At 38.0% G+C, this 16,320-nt stretch overlaps 1 protein-coding gene across 1 annotated transcript; it reads left to right on the forward strand.

The window, feature by feature from the left end:
* Positions 1 to 505: 505 nt before the first annotated feature.
* On the forward strand, positions 506 to 4,693 carry LOC110953939 (immunoglobulin lambda-1 light chain-like). Its single transcript, XM_051941194.1, has 4 exons — positions 506 to 545; positions 624 to 949; positions 3,452 to 3,485; positions 4,211 to 4,693. Exons 1-4 carry the CDS (start codon positions 506 to 508, stop codon positions 4,534 to 4,536), a joined length of 726 nt encoding a protein of 241 aa, XP_051797154.1. The 3' UTR covers positions 4,537 to 4,693.
* Positions 4,694 to 16,320: the final 11,627 nt, after the last annotated feature.

Consider the following 16,320-nt stretch of genomic DNA (forward strand, 5'->3'; position numbering starts at 1 on the left):
TGATGTGCACAAGTGACACAATGATGTGTGGATTGAACAAGTAGTGTTGAGAATTTCAATTCTGATCTGAGAAATGTACCAAAGCGACTGAGAAAAACTATAATTTCATGGACATCTTACTTTGATGTTCAAATCATAAAAATCATACATAAGGATGGCAAGATATTATACATGTGGTCAAAAAGAATTGTTTTAACTTTGTCTGTTTTCAAAAATGCTTCTGAAAAGCTTGATTTATTGGGAAATGTAGCGAATCTTCATCAGAATCATCAGGGACACATCATCACCTACACCAGGAGTTACAAATACAGATATTTCTCCCCAGTGGAAACACTCAATAACCATGAAGATTTTGACCAAAAGCTCCTCCTCCTGTCAGTCACTTTCACTTTCAGTGCTGAAATAAATAACTCCTTCAGCTCCTCCTCTCCTCATTCCCCAAACCATCTCATCTGTCAGCAGCTACTTTTAAACTACAAGACCTTTCTCATCACACACTGACAACATGCTGGTGACTCTCTGCACTCTCATCACTGCTCTGACATGTAAGGAGGCTGACTTACTGTCATTTTCACCCCATTCTGTGTGTTTCTCTTGGCTTCATGTCATCTTGTTGTTTCCAGGTGTGAGTGGAGTGACGGTGGTGACACAGACGCCTCCTGTAATGACAGTGAGGAGAGGAGAGACAGCCAGCATGGACTGTAACATGGGAACTGTGACTGACTATGGTGCTCGCTGGTATAAACAGATTCCAGGAGGAGTTCCTCAGTTTGCAGTGAAACTGTATCACACTGATAGTTCTCCAACCTATGGCTCTGGTTTCTCCTCACCAAAGTTCACATCCACTCATCAGTCAAAATCTGATTATCGTTTGATCATCAACAATGTGGAGGAGGGAGACTCAGCATTTTATTACTGTCGAACATGGGATGACTCTGTTAAAGAGCACGTATCACAGTGATTCATGCCATGACAAAAACCTCCTCACTGAACATGCTCACTTCTGTTTTCTGAAACTTGTCACAGAATCTTTCCAACCGAGTAGCTGTGCTGAAGCACTAAACATTTCTCATCATCATTTGTCGTCTATTTAATTCTACATCTTTGATTTGATGAGATTTCTTTTTTCACACAACTCAACCCTGCAGTGTAATGTCCTGCATCATCCAATCATATTGTCAGTGTTGTCTGGGCCACTTGTAGTTGATGTTTTAACGCTATTTCTGGCCTGAAAATTCATCAAATTTGAATCCACTGTATTTTGTATTTCTATGACAGGCCGTCCAAATAAAAGAACAAAATTTGTTGATCATAACTGCATTTTAGAAAAACACAGTTCAAGGACATTTTCTGACCTTGTTGCTCACCAACAGAACTTCACTCCCAACGTTTCACTGTCACCCCTCAAGCATGCAAACTGGATCACAATTCAGGCAAAGCAGTCAACTACAGAGTGCCCACTGGGACCCACAAAAAAAGTCCCCAAAATCCCCGATTTACTGGGTTTGCTTTTGGAACTTTAACTGTTACCTCAAAAACATATCAAATATCAACAAAATGGGCATTCCAGTCTGATGTAGTTGTGTTTCTATTTCTTTATTCCAAAGGAATCTTGTGTTCACTTGACACATATTCCTAAATAAAGGCCCAATTTATCAGATCACCTCTGAAGAAACAAAATAAATTTTTATCAGGAGCCTCTGAAAAAGTGAATCTGATCATGTCTAAATCCACAAAAGATTCCCTTGTAACTGCAGAGACAACATGTTGTATGCTATTTATATGTTGTTGTTGTGCTGAGACAAAATAATGGTGCACAAATTTAACTGAAATGCAAACACCTCATCATATTGTAGCTTATTTTAAATTGAGGCAGTTTGGAAAGGATCCTTCCCTTACTACCTCAGTGCTTTTATAAGCCTCAGAATCTTTTCTCCTCTCACTCCAACCCACTCACGTTATCGTTAGACAGTACAGGACATTTCCTCCAAACACTGACAATGTGCTAAAATGGTAAGTGGATATATTTATATCGCGCTTTTATCCAAAGCGCTTTACATGATACGTCACATTCACCCATACTGATGGCGGAAGCTGCCATGCAAGGCGCTAACCACGACCCACCAGGAGCAATTAGGGGTTAGGCATCTTACTCAGTGACACCTCAACATGAGCATGACAGGCCAAGGATCAAACCGGCAACCTTCCAGTTACAAGACGGCCACTCTACCCACTGAGCCATGCCACCCCTCTGTGGATCCGTGGATTCATACCATACGCCGCATCACTGCCAAAATCTAATGAGGTGGTCCTTGTGTCATTTCTGAACTTCCCTGAAAATTTCCTCCAAATCTGTTATTCCGTTTTTGAGTAATGTTGTGCACAGACAGACACATTCACAGATTAGCAGACAAATGTACGCCAATCGTCACATAACTCCGCTGCGTTCCGTGGCGGCGTAATAAAGCTGTCACATGAAAACAAAGTCTATAGATGTCCACAATAGGAATAGAAATAGACATTTCAATCACTAATTTAGCAATATATTCTACCTCACATCGGTGTTTGAAAACAATGTGAGGTCATCTTTTCAACTGGAAGTGTACCTTTCAGTATGACAGTGGTCATGAAGCACACTGGAAACAGAACACATGGAGGGTCATCAAACAGCCCAGTCAAAGCACAGACTTTGATCACAATGAAATATTGTGAGACGAGATTAAAAACAGAAATTGAACACACGAAAACCCTATTACAGCTTTCACCTGAAGGAATTTTGCATGTAAGAGAGGCAAAAAATTCATCAAGCTGATGTCAGAAACTGACAGAAAATTATGAAAAAACGACATTAAATTCAAGTTATTTCTGCTACAGAGAGGCTAATCGCTTCTGAGGCCACAACTGTGCTTACCTTTCACAGAGAAGAATCTGTTCAGATTTTTTTTGTTGCTAAATATGACTTTCAAAGCTAATTTACCTTTGCATATCACCTATATAGCACATAAAACATCCAGTCATCCAATCAACCTCGTACCATCATTCACTCATTGAAATCCACTGAAAATAACAGCATGAAAACAAATGAATTAATTTGAAAAAGATTTAATGTCAGAATTCTTACTTTGTTCGATAATTCCTCAGCACTGTCCTTCAAGTAATTATATCTCTCTGTTGTGCATAAATGATTCAACTCAAAGCATACAACATGTTCACGAGAAAATGAAAACCATTAACACGCAAGTTATGACTTTCACTGGAATCATTGCTGACAGTAAATGCAGGCAAAAAGTTTAAAACAAGTCCAGCAGTGTTTTGCAATAAAAGTAGCATATCAGGGAACAAGATGTTGACAGTGAAAGTTGGTCTCAACAGGATGTTTCACTTCCACTCCCCTCATTAGAGAGAGTCAGGAGGTTTTTGTACGGCCATGTATACAAACTGAATCACTGTGGTATTCGGACAAGGAACCAAGCTGATGGTAACAAGTAAGTGTTTTTAAACCTTATTATGCAGCTAGACACATTTTATTTATCTGTTGTACATGAAGAAAAAACTGAAACTAATGCATATGTGACTAATTGTTTAAAATATTTACCATGTTGGTTGGTGAAACAACAGTAGTTTCTGCTTTGATACCAGGCAGTGTCTGTGGTGATAAAAAGAAAATCTGATCACAATATTTGAGACATTTTCTCCAAACACTTAAAGTATTTAAATGGTTCAGGAATGTTAGATGGAGAATATTTTCAAGATCGTAACTATATTTATTCTCACATTTTTAAGAGCTTTTAAAATCTTTATTGCTGAACTGTTTGCTGAATATTCTAGTAATTGCATTTGAATTGTGATATTAATGCTAAATTTCTTATTTTGTTTATCTAATATGCAGCAGAGTTGAAGCATAATTTGGAATTTGTCTGAAAATTATTTCATACAGTTGACACTAAATTCAGCCAACTGGAATGCATTGAATTAATCAAAAAAATTGAAAATATACGTTTATTTTTGAGAGATTGTATTTTGAAAGGGATGACTGTTTATTTTTCAAGTGATCATTTTAAGTTCTTGTTTTCCAATTTTATATTCTCTGTTTCTTCAGCATGGTTATACTGCCAGCATAATAGATTCATTTTGTCATGTTAAATATGAATTATTACTTTTTTCTTATAATTTGTCATTTTGAATGTCTTTGTTGTGAATGTACTTTCAGGCTCCAGCCTCCGTCCTCCTGTCCTGACAGTCTTCCCTCCGTCCAGCGTTGAACTCCAGTCCAACAAAGCCACTCTGGTCTGTCTGTCCAGTCAGTCTGGGCCTTTTGCAGATGTCACCTGGTCGGCTGCTGGGAGTCCAGTGAGCAGTGGGCTCTCCACCAGCACCGCTGTTCAGAAACCAGACCAGACTTTCCAAATCAGCAGCTCTCTGGACATCCAGACGTCAGACTGGAACATGGATAAGGTTTACACATGTAAGGTGTCTATGGGGTCCCAGACTGCAGAGAAGAACATCAACAAGTCAGGCTGTTCCACTCAAGAATAGAGCGTCTGAGATTTGCTTCTTTACTGTTTTTGCTGTTTGCTTGTTACAACTTTTAGGTATTAGAAAATATACTAGTAATCAGTGTTGTCACTGTTAAGTCAGTTTCTTAATCAGCTTTGCAATTAATCCACTAAATAAACATAAAAAAGTTTTAAAATGTGCTTGATTGTTTTTCTTTTTTTACACAGCAAATGCAATAATTCAAACACTGACTCAATTTTATTGTTTTGTCATGTTTACTCTACTTACAATGGTGAAGGTTGAAGATTAAAGTCAAATCAAAGTCAAATTTATTTTAAAAACACATTTGAAACAACAGAATTTGTACTTATAACACTATAGAACACAATAACACCAAGACAAATCTGAATAAAAGTAATAAGATATTAATAATTTGTCTGTCATTCATTTCCCTTATTGTCATCAGCTTAACACTGGCCATAAAATGAATTCAATGAAATTGAATACTTATTTTAATTGCAATGATAGGAGCTGAAAATCATTGTTATCTATTTAAATGTTGTTTGCTAATTTAAGAAAAAATATATACAGTAATAACAATAATAACAACAGTGCAATAGTTGCAAACACAACACTCCCCAAACATAAATAGGAACAAGTGACTGTGGTCGTTATCTCACTAAGTTGCACATGAATTTGCATGTTCAGTCAGTCAACCATCTCCTCTCTTCTCTCTCACTTCCATCCCATAAAACACCTGCAGGCCTCCTCGTCACATTTACAGCTCTGTGTAAATGAGAAAAAAACCAACTTTCTTTGAAATACAAAGGAACTGTCCCAGACTGGAGATATTTCAGTTAAATTCATGGACATCTCACTTTGATGTACAAATCAGATAAATCATACATGAGGTTGGCAAGATATTCTCCATGTTGTCAAAAAGAATCATTTTGACTTCGTCCTTTTTCAAAAATGCTTCTGAAAAGCTTGATTTACTGGGAAATGGACAAAGTAGCAAATCTCCATCAGGATCATTAGGGAGACATCACAGACACCAAGAATTTTAAAAAATACAGATGTTTCATGCCAATGAAAAACTCAAGAACCATGAAGATTTTGACCAAAGCTCCTCCTCCTGTCAGTCACTCTCAGTTTCAGTGTTGAAATAAATAACTCCTTCAGCTCCTCCTCTCCTCATTTCCCAAAGCATCTATTCTGTCAGCAAGAACTTTTTCAACTACAAGACCTTTCTCATCACACACTGACAACATGCTGGTGACTCTCTGCACTCTCATCACTGCTCTGACATGTAAGGAGGCTGACTTACTGTCATTTTCACCTCATTCTGTGTGTTTCTCTTGGCTTCATGTTATTTTGTTGTTTCCAGGTGTGAGTGGAGTGATGGTGGTGACACAGAAGCCTCCTGTAATGATAATACATATCAGTGATATGATTGTGGTGACACAGACTCCTGCTATTCACACAGTTTCTACAGGACAGCAGGTTGTTCTCAACTGCAACATTGGGAGATATGACACTGCCTCTGTAGTGTGGTACAAACAGGTTCCTGGTGGGGTTCCTCAGTTTGCCAAAAAATTTTTCCTTGGTGATAACTCACTCAACTATGGAACAGGATTCTCCTCAGATCGATTCAACTGTATATCGTTATCGGACATTGAATACCAGTTCATCATAAAGCGATCAGAAGCAGGAGACTCAGCAGTCTATTACTGTAAAGCATGGGACAATGTTGCAAAGGAGTATGTATCACAGTGATTCACACAGTGACAAAAACCTCCTCATCGAACACTTATACATGTTTAAAAAATGAAAGTACACTAAAGGAATTCCTCTAAATCCATCCATGTACAATAAATCATGCTTAGCAGTTGACAGCATGTCATCTCATCATAAAATAATGTCAACTGACTGTCAGTGGTAAATTCACTGCACCTATTTAGTTCTTTCTACTGTGACACTTTGCCTTTTATTCACAAAAATGTACAACATTCCTGCTTATTCTAAGTTTGCAATAAGGTTTCAGGAAAGTTTGTTGTGATGATTCAAAGGACGATTTACACAAACTGACAGACAACTCAAAGAAAGGCATCAAACATAACAAATCAAACACTAGACAAAATCGAGGAGGTTCACAAAATAATAAATCCATGCCATTAGAATAGTAAGGTGTCTTTCTCAGATCTTGATGTTGTAACTTTTGGGGCACAGGAGGGAGGCACCTGTAAAAATACAGAAATGACATTTCCCTACAATGACAGCAAGAAAACTGAAAGCATCACAAGTCATGCAGATTTAACCAAAGCTCCTCCTCCTGCCAGTCACTGGATATAAGGATCCAGTGTATCAAATTGTTCCTCCACCACCCTCTCCTCTCTTAGTTCACTTTCTAAGTTTGAAGACCTTTCTCAGGCTGACTTTCTGCTGATTTGATCTGATGCTGGATTTATCGGTCTGTGTGTTTCTCTTGGCTTCATGTGATCTTTTTATTTCCAGGTGTGAGTGGAGTGATGGTTGTGACACAGAAGCCTCCTGTTATGTCAAAGACGAGAGGAGAGACAGCCAGCATGGACTGTAACCTCGGAACTGTTACTAACAGTGGTGTCCGCTGGTATAAACAGATTCCAGGAGGAGTTCCTCAGTTTGTATTATATTTTCACCACAGTCATAGCTCTCCAACCTATGGCTCCGGTTTCTCCTCACCAAAGTTCACATCTACTCATCAGTCACAATCAGATTATCGTTTGATCATCAACAATGTGGAGGAGGGAGACTCAGCAGTCTATTACTGTAAAACATGGGACAGCTCTGTTAGTGAGTACGCATCACAGTGATTCATGCCATGACAAAAACCTCCTCACTAATACTTCTGCTTTTTGAGAGTCTTCACATGTCAGTTGTTAACAGAGCCACCAGTCAAGCCAGATGTTCATATCATGCCATATAAATTTAAGGGTTGTGATGTATTTTCTATAAATTGAACACAAAATCGGTAATTTCATTTAGTTTCAAATATAAACAGCTCAACAGAGAACACTCTTTTGAGGGTTAAGCAGCAAATTTAGCAGAATATCAATTAAAACAAGCTGTGTTGTTAATAATATCAACAGGATTCCTAAAAGTGTAGGAATAAAACAAAAATTACGCACACAAATGTTACATTGCATTCTTTCAAAATTAAAATAAAATCAAAAAAATTAAAATGTCATATGGACCTCAACATCTAAATACTGATTTTCGTCTTGGGGAACTAAAAAAATATGTAAACATTTGCATTCACAGCTTGTCTTTCTTAATGGGGCCGTCTTGTAACTGGAAGGTTGCCGGTTCAATCCTCGGCCCATCGAGCTCATGTCAAGGTGTCCCTGAGCAAGACACCAAACCCCTAATTGCTCCTGGTGGGTCGTGGTTAGCACTTTGTATAGCAGCTTCTGCCATGAATGGGTGAATGTGATGTATCATGTAAAGTGCTTTGGGTAAAAACGCTATATAAATACAACCATTTACATATGAACTCCTGATTTAACCCTTCCATACTGTTTGGGTCAAATTTGACCAGTTTTGACATTTGATAGCAGTAAAAACACCCGTAGTGTCATTCTTTTAGCCTGAAATCGGATGAGTTTTCCTGAAGTGATCCAAAATACACAAAAATTTTAATATTTTAAAATAGCATACTTTTGTACAGGTGCTAGGGCTGCACAGTGACTCGGTGGTTAGCATCATGGCTTGGTGGAACATTCTCGCTATGTGTGTGTTTTTTATGTTACAGTAGGGACAGAGTTCAAGGGGAACTTTGACACTATCATATGAACTGTCTGTGTTCCCAGCACATTTGTCCAGGTTCCCACCTACTGGACTTTAAAGGGCCATGGGGGAATCTCAAAACAGTGAAATAGTAAAACAGCATAGCAGTGAGCATACACACGTGGACAAAATTGTTGGTACCCCTCAGTTAAAGAAGGAAAAACTCACAATTCTCACTGAAATCACTTGAAACTCACAAAAGTAACAATAAATAAAAATTTATTGAAAATTAAATAATCAAAATCAGCCATCACTTTTGAATTGTTGATTAACATAATTATTTAAAAAAAACAAACTAATGAAATAGGGCTGGACAAAAATGATGGTACCCATAACTTAATATTTTGTTGCACAACCTTTTGAGGCAATCACTGCAATTAAACGATTTCTGTATTTGTCAATGAACGTTCTGCAGCTGTCAACAGGTATTTTGGCCCACTCCTCATGAGCAAACAGCTCCAGTTGTCTCAGGTTTGATGGGTGTCTTCTCCAAATGGCATGTTTCAGCTCCTTCCACATATGTTCAATGGGATTCAGATCTGGGCTCATAGAAGGCCACTTTAGAATAGTCCAACGCTTTTCTCTCAGCCATTCTTGGGTGTTTTTGGCTGTGTGTTTTGGATGGTTGTCCTGTTGGAAGACCCGTGACCTGCGACTGAGACCAAGCTTTCTGACACTAGGCAGCACATTTCTCTCCAGAATGCCTTGATAGTCTTCAGATTTCATCGTACCTTGCACACTTTCAAGACACCCTGTGCCAGATGCAGCAAAGCAGCCCCAAAACATTACTGAGCCTCCTCCATGTTTCACCGTAGGGACAGTGTTCTTTTCTTCGTATGCTTGGTTTTTGAGTCTATGAACATAGAGTTGATGTGCCTTACCAAAAAGCTCCAGTTTGGTCTCATCTGTCCAAAGGACATTCTCCCAGAAGCTTTGTGGCTTGTCAACATGCATTTTTGCAAATTCCAGTCTGGCTTTTTTATGAGTTTTTTTCAGTAGTGGTGTCCTCCTTGGTCGTCTCCCATGAAGTCCACTTAGGCTCAAACAACGACGAATGGTGCGATCTGACACTGATGTACCTTGGCCTTGGAGTTCACCTTTAATTTCTTTGGAGGTTGCTCTGGGCTCTTTGGATACAATTCCAACGATCCGTCTCTTCAATTTGTCATCAATTTTCCTCTTGCGGCCACGTCCAGGGAGGTTGGCTACTGTCCCGTGGGTCTTGAACTTCTGAATAATATGAGCCACTGTTGTCACAGGAACTTCAAGCTGTTTAGAGATGGTCTTATCTTTACCTTTAAGATGTTTGTCGATAATTTTTTTTCGGATGTCCTGGGACAATTCTCTCCTTCGCTTTCTGTTGTCCATGTTCAGTGTGGTACACACCTTTTCACCAAACAGCAGGGTGACTACTTGTCTCCCTTTAAATAGGCAGACTGACTGATTATGAGTTTGGAAACACCTGTGATGTCAATTAAATGACACACCTGAGTTAATCATGTCACTCTGGTCAAATAGTTTTCAATCTTTTATAGAGGTACCATCATTTTTGTCCAGGCCTGTTTCATTAGTTTGTTTTTTTAAATAATTATGTTAATCAACAATTCAAAAGTGATGGCTGTTTTTGATTATTTAATTTTCAATAAATTTTTATTTATTGTTACTTTTGTGAGTTTCAAGTGATTTCAGTGAGAATTGTGGGTTTTTCCTTCTTTAACTGAGGGGTACCAACAATTTTGTCCACGTGTGTATATGGGTCACAAAGGGAACAGAAGTCATCCAGAGGTCAGAGGTTGCCTCGACACAGACACAAGATCTGCACATGCAAGCACATATGGAAAGACAACGTGGAAGAAAACTCTGATTACAGCCTCTCTGATGGAGACGGGTTAGTTTCATACCACTGCTTTGAATGCAGAGACTAGTTTATAATAAGAATTTTATTATTTGATATTTTGTGCTCTAAGTGGTAAATGTTTAATTGATATTGATAATTATGATTTCTTATGATATAGCAGTGAGGATAGCATCTAATGACTGAAGTAGTTAAATGTGGTTTTGTTATAAATTCCAACAGTTCCATAATGTCCATGTCATTTTCAGTTCAATTCAGTGAGATATATTTGAGTCAATATGACTTCAATGTTTTTATGTCTGATATAAAACAGGTCATGAAACTGTGTAATAGCAGCTGTTCTTCTCCAAAAAGTGAGTGTTATAAAGCTTAAAAATGACACTCTTGTTGCTCTCTGAAACATTTATTAAGGATTAATCATACATGTATTAATGTAACAGAAGCTATTCAGATATTCTAAATAGATCTGTAGTTTCACATTTAAATTAGACACTTACAATGAGGGAATTCTTGATCTGGTCAATACTGAGCCAGATCATACTGTGAAGGCATAAAATCTGAACAGTATGTAAGGATAAACAGTAGTATAAAACCAGTAAATAACACTGTTTGTGTCATGGGTCATTTCTGAAATAATACAGCAGATAAAGCAGACAGTGTATATGATGAGAAAAATGTATTTCATTCAAGAATCAGCAGAATCCTGAGATATTTTTGTGACTGCAGACACTATTAGACATTTACAGTCTGAAATCTACATACAGTATGTGTCGTATTTCATCTATCTTGTGAATAAACACAGAGCTGAGGATTGAAACTCCACCTCCTCCACTTCTCCTTTCTTCTGTCTCTTTATAAGTTTCTCGTGTCTCCTCACTCCAGGTCTGCTCACATCTCAGTTGGACAGAAGGGACACTTAGAAGACCACACTGACAACATGCTGGGAATCATCTGCACTCTCATCACTGCTCTGACATGTAAGATGTTCTCTTCATCTCTATTACCTTTGACGGCCTTGATATTCAGAAGTAAACCCTCCGGCGCTTATGTATTTTTGTGTGCTTCTGTTGCAGAGGTGGATGCAGTGATAGTGTTGACCCAGACACCTGCTGTTCACACAGTTTCTGCAGGACAAGAGGCTGTTCTCAACATTGAGAAATACTATGGAAATTGGGTCCGATGGTATAAACAGGTTCCTGGTGGGGCTCCTCAGTTCGTCGTGGGTTTTCGCTTTTCAGACACTTCACTCAACTTTGGAGCAGGAGTCTCTTCAAACCGATTCAACTCTAAAGCCTCATCCAATTTAGATTACCAATTCATCATTAAGCAGGCAGAGGAAGGAGATTCTGCTCAGTATTTCTGTCAGACATGGGACGACTCTGCTTCTGCTGCTGTATCACAGTGATTCAAGCTGTGACAAAAACCTGCATGGAAACACTGCAGCTTTTGTGAGCTCTCAGCAACATCAAACATTTCAAATCACTAAATCTGGAACAGAACAAGAAATGGCACTGAATACATTTTCCTACACAGATAAAAGTGTTTGAAATACTCCAACTGTGATTTGGAATATAAGGACACTGTTGAAATGATGAAATGTTGACAGTGAAAGTTTCTCTCAACAGGATGTTTCACTTCCACTCCCCAATAATTGTTTTTTTAAACACTGTCTGCTAATTTTGGGGAAAAAAAATATAGACAGTAATAATAATAATAATAAAAACAGTGTAATAGTTGCAAACACAACATTCCCCAAACATAAATAGGAACAAGTGACTGTGGTCGTTATCTCACTAAGCTGCACATGAATTTGCATGTTCAGTCAGTCAAGCATCTCCTCTCTTCTCTCTCACTTCCATCCCATAAAACACCTGCAGGCCTCCTCGTCACATTTACAGCTCTGTGTGAATGAGAAAAAAACAACTGTCTTTGAAATACAAAGGAACTGTCCCAGACTGGAGATATTTCAATTAAATTCATGGACATCTCACTTTGATGTACAAATCAGATAAATCACACATGAGGTTGGCAAGATATTCTACATGTGATCAAACAGTCATTTTCACTTTGTCCGTTTTCAAAAATGCTTCTGAAAAGCTTGATTTATTGGGAAATGGAGAAAGTGTCAACTCTCCATCAGGATCATTTGGGAGACATCTCCTACACCAGGAATTACAAATACAGATGTCCCCCCCCAAATTAAAAACCCACTAACCATGAAGATTTTGACCAAAGCTCCTCCTCCTGTCAGTCACTGTCAGTTTCATTGTTGAAATAAATAACTCCACCAGCTCCTCCTCTCCTCATTTCCCAAACCATCTATTCTGTCAGCAGCTACTTTTTAAACTACAAGACCTTTCTCATCACACACTGACAACATGCTGGTGACTCTCTGCACTCTCATCACTGCGCTGACATGTAAGGAGGCTGACTTACTGTCATTTTCACCCCATTCTGTGTGTTTCTCTTGGCTTCATGTCGTCTTGTTGTTTCCAGGTGTGAGTGGAGTGACGGTGGTGACACAGAAGCCTCCTGTAATGACAGTGAGGAGAGGAGAGACAGCCAGCATGGACTGCAACCTGGGAACTGTTACCAATCGTGCTGCTTGGTGGTATAAACAGATTCCAGGAGGAGTTCCTCAGTTTGTATTATATTTTTACCACAGTTCTAGCTCTCCAACCTATGGCTCTGGTTTCTCCTCACCAAAGTTCACATCCACTCATCAGTCACAATCAGATTATCGTTTGATCATCAACAATGTGGAGGAGGGAGACTCAGCAGTCTATTACTGTAAAACATGGGACAGCTCTGTTGATGAGTACGCATCACAGTGATTCATGCCATGACAAAAACCTCCTCACTGAACATGCTCACTTCTGCTTTCTGAAACTTGTCACAGAATCTTTCCAACCGTAGAGCTGTGCTGAAGCACTAAACATTCCTAATCAACACTTTTCATCTGTTTAATTCTACATCCTTGAATTGATGAGATTTCTTTTTTCACACAACTCTACTCTGCAGTGTGATCTCCTGCATCATCCAACCATATTGCCAGTGTTGTCTGGGCCACTTCTAGTTGATGTTTTAGTGCTATTTCTGGCCTGAAAACTCATCAAAATTTCAATCCACTGCACATTGTTGCTTGTCTACAACAGGCTGTGAATGAATGAACAAAATATGTTGATCATAACTGCATTTTAGAACAAAACTGTTCAAAGACATTTTCTGATCTTGCTCACGAGCAAAACTTCTTTCCCAACGTTTTACTGTAACATTTCAAACTTGAATGAAAAGCAACAAAGAGCCCATTGACACCTGCAAAAGGCCCCTAAAATCCTCTTTTTTTACTGGGGTTTGCTTTTGAAACTTTAATTATTCAGTCAACAGCACGGACTCAGGTCAAATATCTACTAATATGGGCATTGCAGTATTAAGCAGTTTTGTGTCTATTTCATTATTTCAGAGGAATCTCATGTTCACTTGACACAAATTCTGAAATAAAGATTTCTCAGACAACCTCTAAAGAAATTTAATGCATTTTTGTAAGGAGCCTCTGAAAAAGTGAATCTGATCATGTTTACAATCACAATCAATCCCCTTGTAACTGCAGAGACAACATGTTATATGTTATTTGTTTTGTTGTTTTTGCTGTGACAGAATTTCTCCATGATAAATCAGATGTCTTGATCACATCTATGTAACCTGACATTTGAAACGGCTCCAGTTGATGCTGGAGTTCCTAATCTGCTTCTTTTGATGACAGAAAAATCTCTGTTTATGCTGTGATTCTGCTCAAGCGATTGACAGTTAAAAACAGTGGTGCACAAATTTAACTGAAATACAAAAACCTCATCTTTGTTGCAGCTTGTTTTAAACTGAGGCAGTTTGGAAAGGATCCTCCCCTTACTGCCTCAATGCCTTTATAAGCTTCAGACTCTTTTCTCCTCTCACTCCAACCCTCACATTTCACTTAGACAGTTCAGGACATTTACTCCAAACACTGACAACATGCTGAGGATCCTCTGCTCTCTCATCGTTGCTCTGACGTGTAAGATGTTCTTCTGATTCGATTGTGCTCCGTATCTTCAGACCTAAAACTGTTATTAATGTGTTTATGTTGCAGTTGTGGTTGCAGTGATCGTGTTGACCCAGACACCTGCTGTTCACACAGTTTCTACAGGACAAGAGGTTGTTCTCAACTGTAACATTCAAAGAGATGCTGGAAATTATGTCGGCTGGTACAAACAGAAGCCAAGTGGGATTCCTCAGTCTATTCTATATTTTTACCATTTTTCCTTCATACAAAAGATCACTTTAGTGTACGAGATTACTAATCTCTGACATGACTGAACGTGAATAAGTAGCGATTGTTGATCTTATTTGCCATATACATGGTATATTAGTTTTCATGATTTGCAAATGCTTTTTTAATGACTTTAAAATCATTATTGAGCAAATCAACTAAATGAAAAAACATTAAAAACAAACCAAATAAAACTCCATTTAAACCCCTATTAGTTGTAAAACTTTAAAAAAAAATCAAGAATGAATGAATTTCTTATATTTACATAGCAATGCAATAACCAGAGTCAGCAGAGCTTCAATAGTGTTGACATTTCCAGACCTTGAAATTCTCTTTGTTCATTTGTTTGGTATGTCGGTGCCACATGAAGCAAGAAGAGAGATATTCACACCCATGAAAAATGCTTTCAAATGATCAAAAAAATTTGGGAAATCAGTATAAAAAATTCCAAATGAATCTAAAGATTGATTGTCTTTGAAACTGTACTGTTGGTAAAGCAGACTGTACTGATGTATAATTTACTGTAATTTCCTCTGACCTCATTACATCCTTTCCAACTTTTTTAAGCAAAAATATTCAAATTTTAATGATTTTTTTAAACTTCAAATTCATCATTAAAGCAATTACATTGAAAACAAAATCAAAACTGAAATAAAACTGGATTGAATGCACTATTGGTTGAGAATCTCCATTATAAATTTCCAGAACAGGTCATTTTTGGTTGTTTGATTTTACAGTGTGACCCCTGGTTTCATGCCCTGTGTGAGTGAGCAAAAGCCAACTTTCTTTAAAATACAAAGGAACAGTCCCAGACTGGAGATATTTCAATTACAGTTTTACTCAGTCGTTTTGGTACATTTCTCGAACCAAAACTCTACATGCAGTGCTGTAGGAATTACAGTGCAGTCTTCCTACATGTCCTGACTTTCCTGTCTGTTGGGCCACAAATTCTCATCCACATCACAAATATCTTCTGTTGCATCTTTGAGCAATTTCAGAAAATCCTAACCCTTCACACATTTCCCTTCGTAGAGAAATTCAAGATTCACCTGGAAGCAATTTACCAGTTCAGGACAAATTTTTTTTGAAAAAGTCTCATGGAAAAGTATAAAAAACATCCTTGACATATCATGAAAACTTGTTCAACCATTTTATATAGAAACACTTGAGCAATGAACTAATGCCTAAATGTTGTGGGTGGGTGAGATTATTTAACAGAAACCCATTATAATATATTTAGATCAACATGACATAAGCAATTGAAAATGTAGGAATCAGCAGAAAATTGTACATAATCATTGGCATGGATGTACCAAAGCATTTGCAACTTGTTCAAAGTAATGAGAAACTACTTTTATGATGTGCCACAATGATGTGAAGATTGAACAAGTAGTTTTGAGAATTTCAATTCTGATCTGAGAAATGTACCAAAGCGACTGAGAAAAACTATAATTTCATGGACATCTTACTTTTATGTACAAATCATAAAAAATCATGCATAAGGATGGCAAGACATGTGGTCAAAAAGAATCTTTTTAACTTTGTTTTCAGAAATGCCTCTGAAAAGCTTGATTTATTGGAAAATGTAGCAAATCTTCATCAGGATCATTAGAGAGACATCTCCTACATCAGGAGCTACAAATACAGTAGTTTCCCCCAGTGGAAAACTCACTAACCATGAAGATTTTGACCAAAAGCTCCTCCTCCCATCAGTCACTCTCAGTTTCAGTGTTGAAATAAATAACTCCTCCAGCTCCTCCTCTCCTCATTCCCCAAACCATCTCATCTGTCAGCAGCTACTTTTTAAACTACAAGACCTTTCTCATCACACACTGACAAC

The sequence above is a fragment of the Acanthochromis polyacanthus genome, chromosome 21 (assembly GCF_021347895.1).
Source record: "Acanthochromis polyacanthus isolate Apoly-LR-REF ecotype Palm Island chromosome 21, KAUST_Apoly_ChrSc, whole genome shotgun sequence".
Classification (NCBI taxonomy): domain Eukaryota; kingdom Metazoa; phylum Chordata; class Actinopteri; family Pomacentridae; genus Acanthochromis; species Acanthochromis polyacanthus.

Excerpts from the sequence above, each read along its gene's own strand:
- LOC110953939 (XM_051941194.1), top strand. The coding sequence starts at position 506 with ATGCTGGTGACTCTCTGCACTCTCATCACTGCTCTGACAT. Across the intron at positions 950-3,451 it reads ATGACTCTGTTAAAGAGCAC|GTATTCGGACAAGGAACCAA; the intron begins GTATCACAGTGA and ends TGAATCACTGTG. Across the intron at positions 3,486-4,210 it reads AACCAAGCTGATGGTAACAA|GCTCCAGCCTCCGTCCTCCT; the intron begins GTAAGTGTTTTT and ends ATGTACTTTCAG.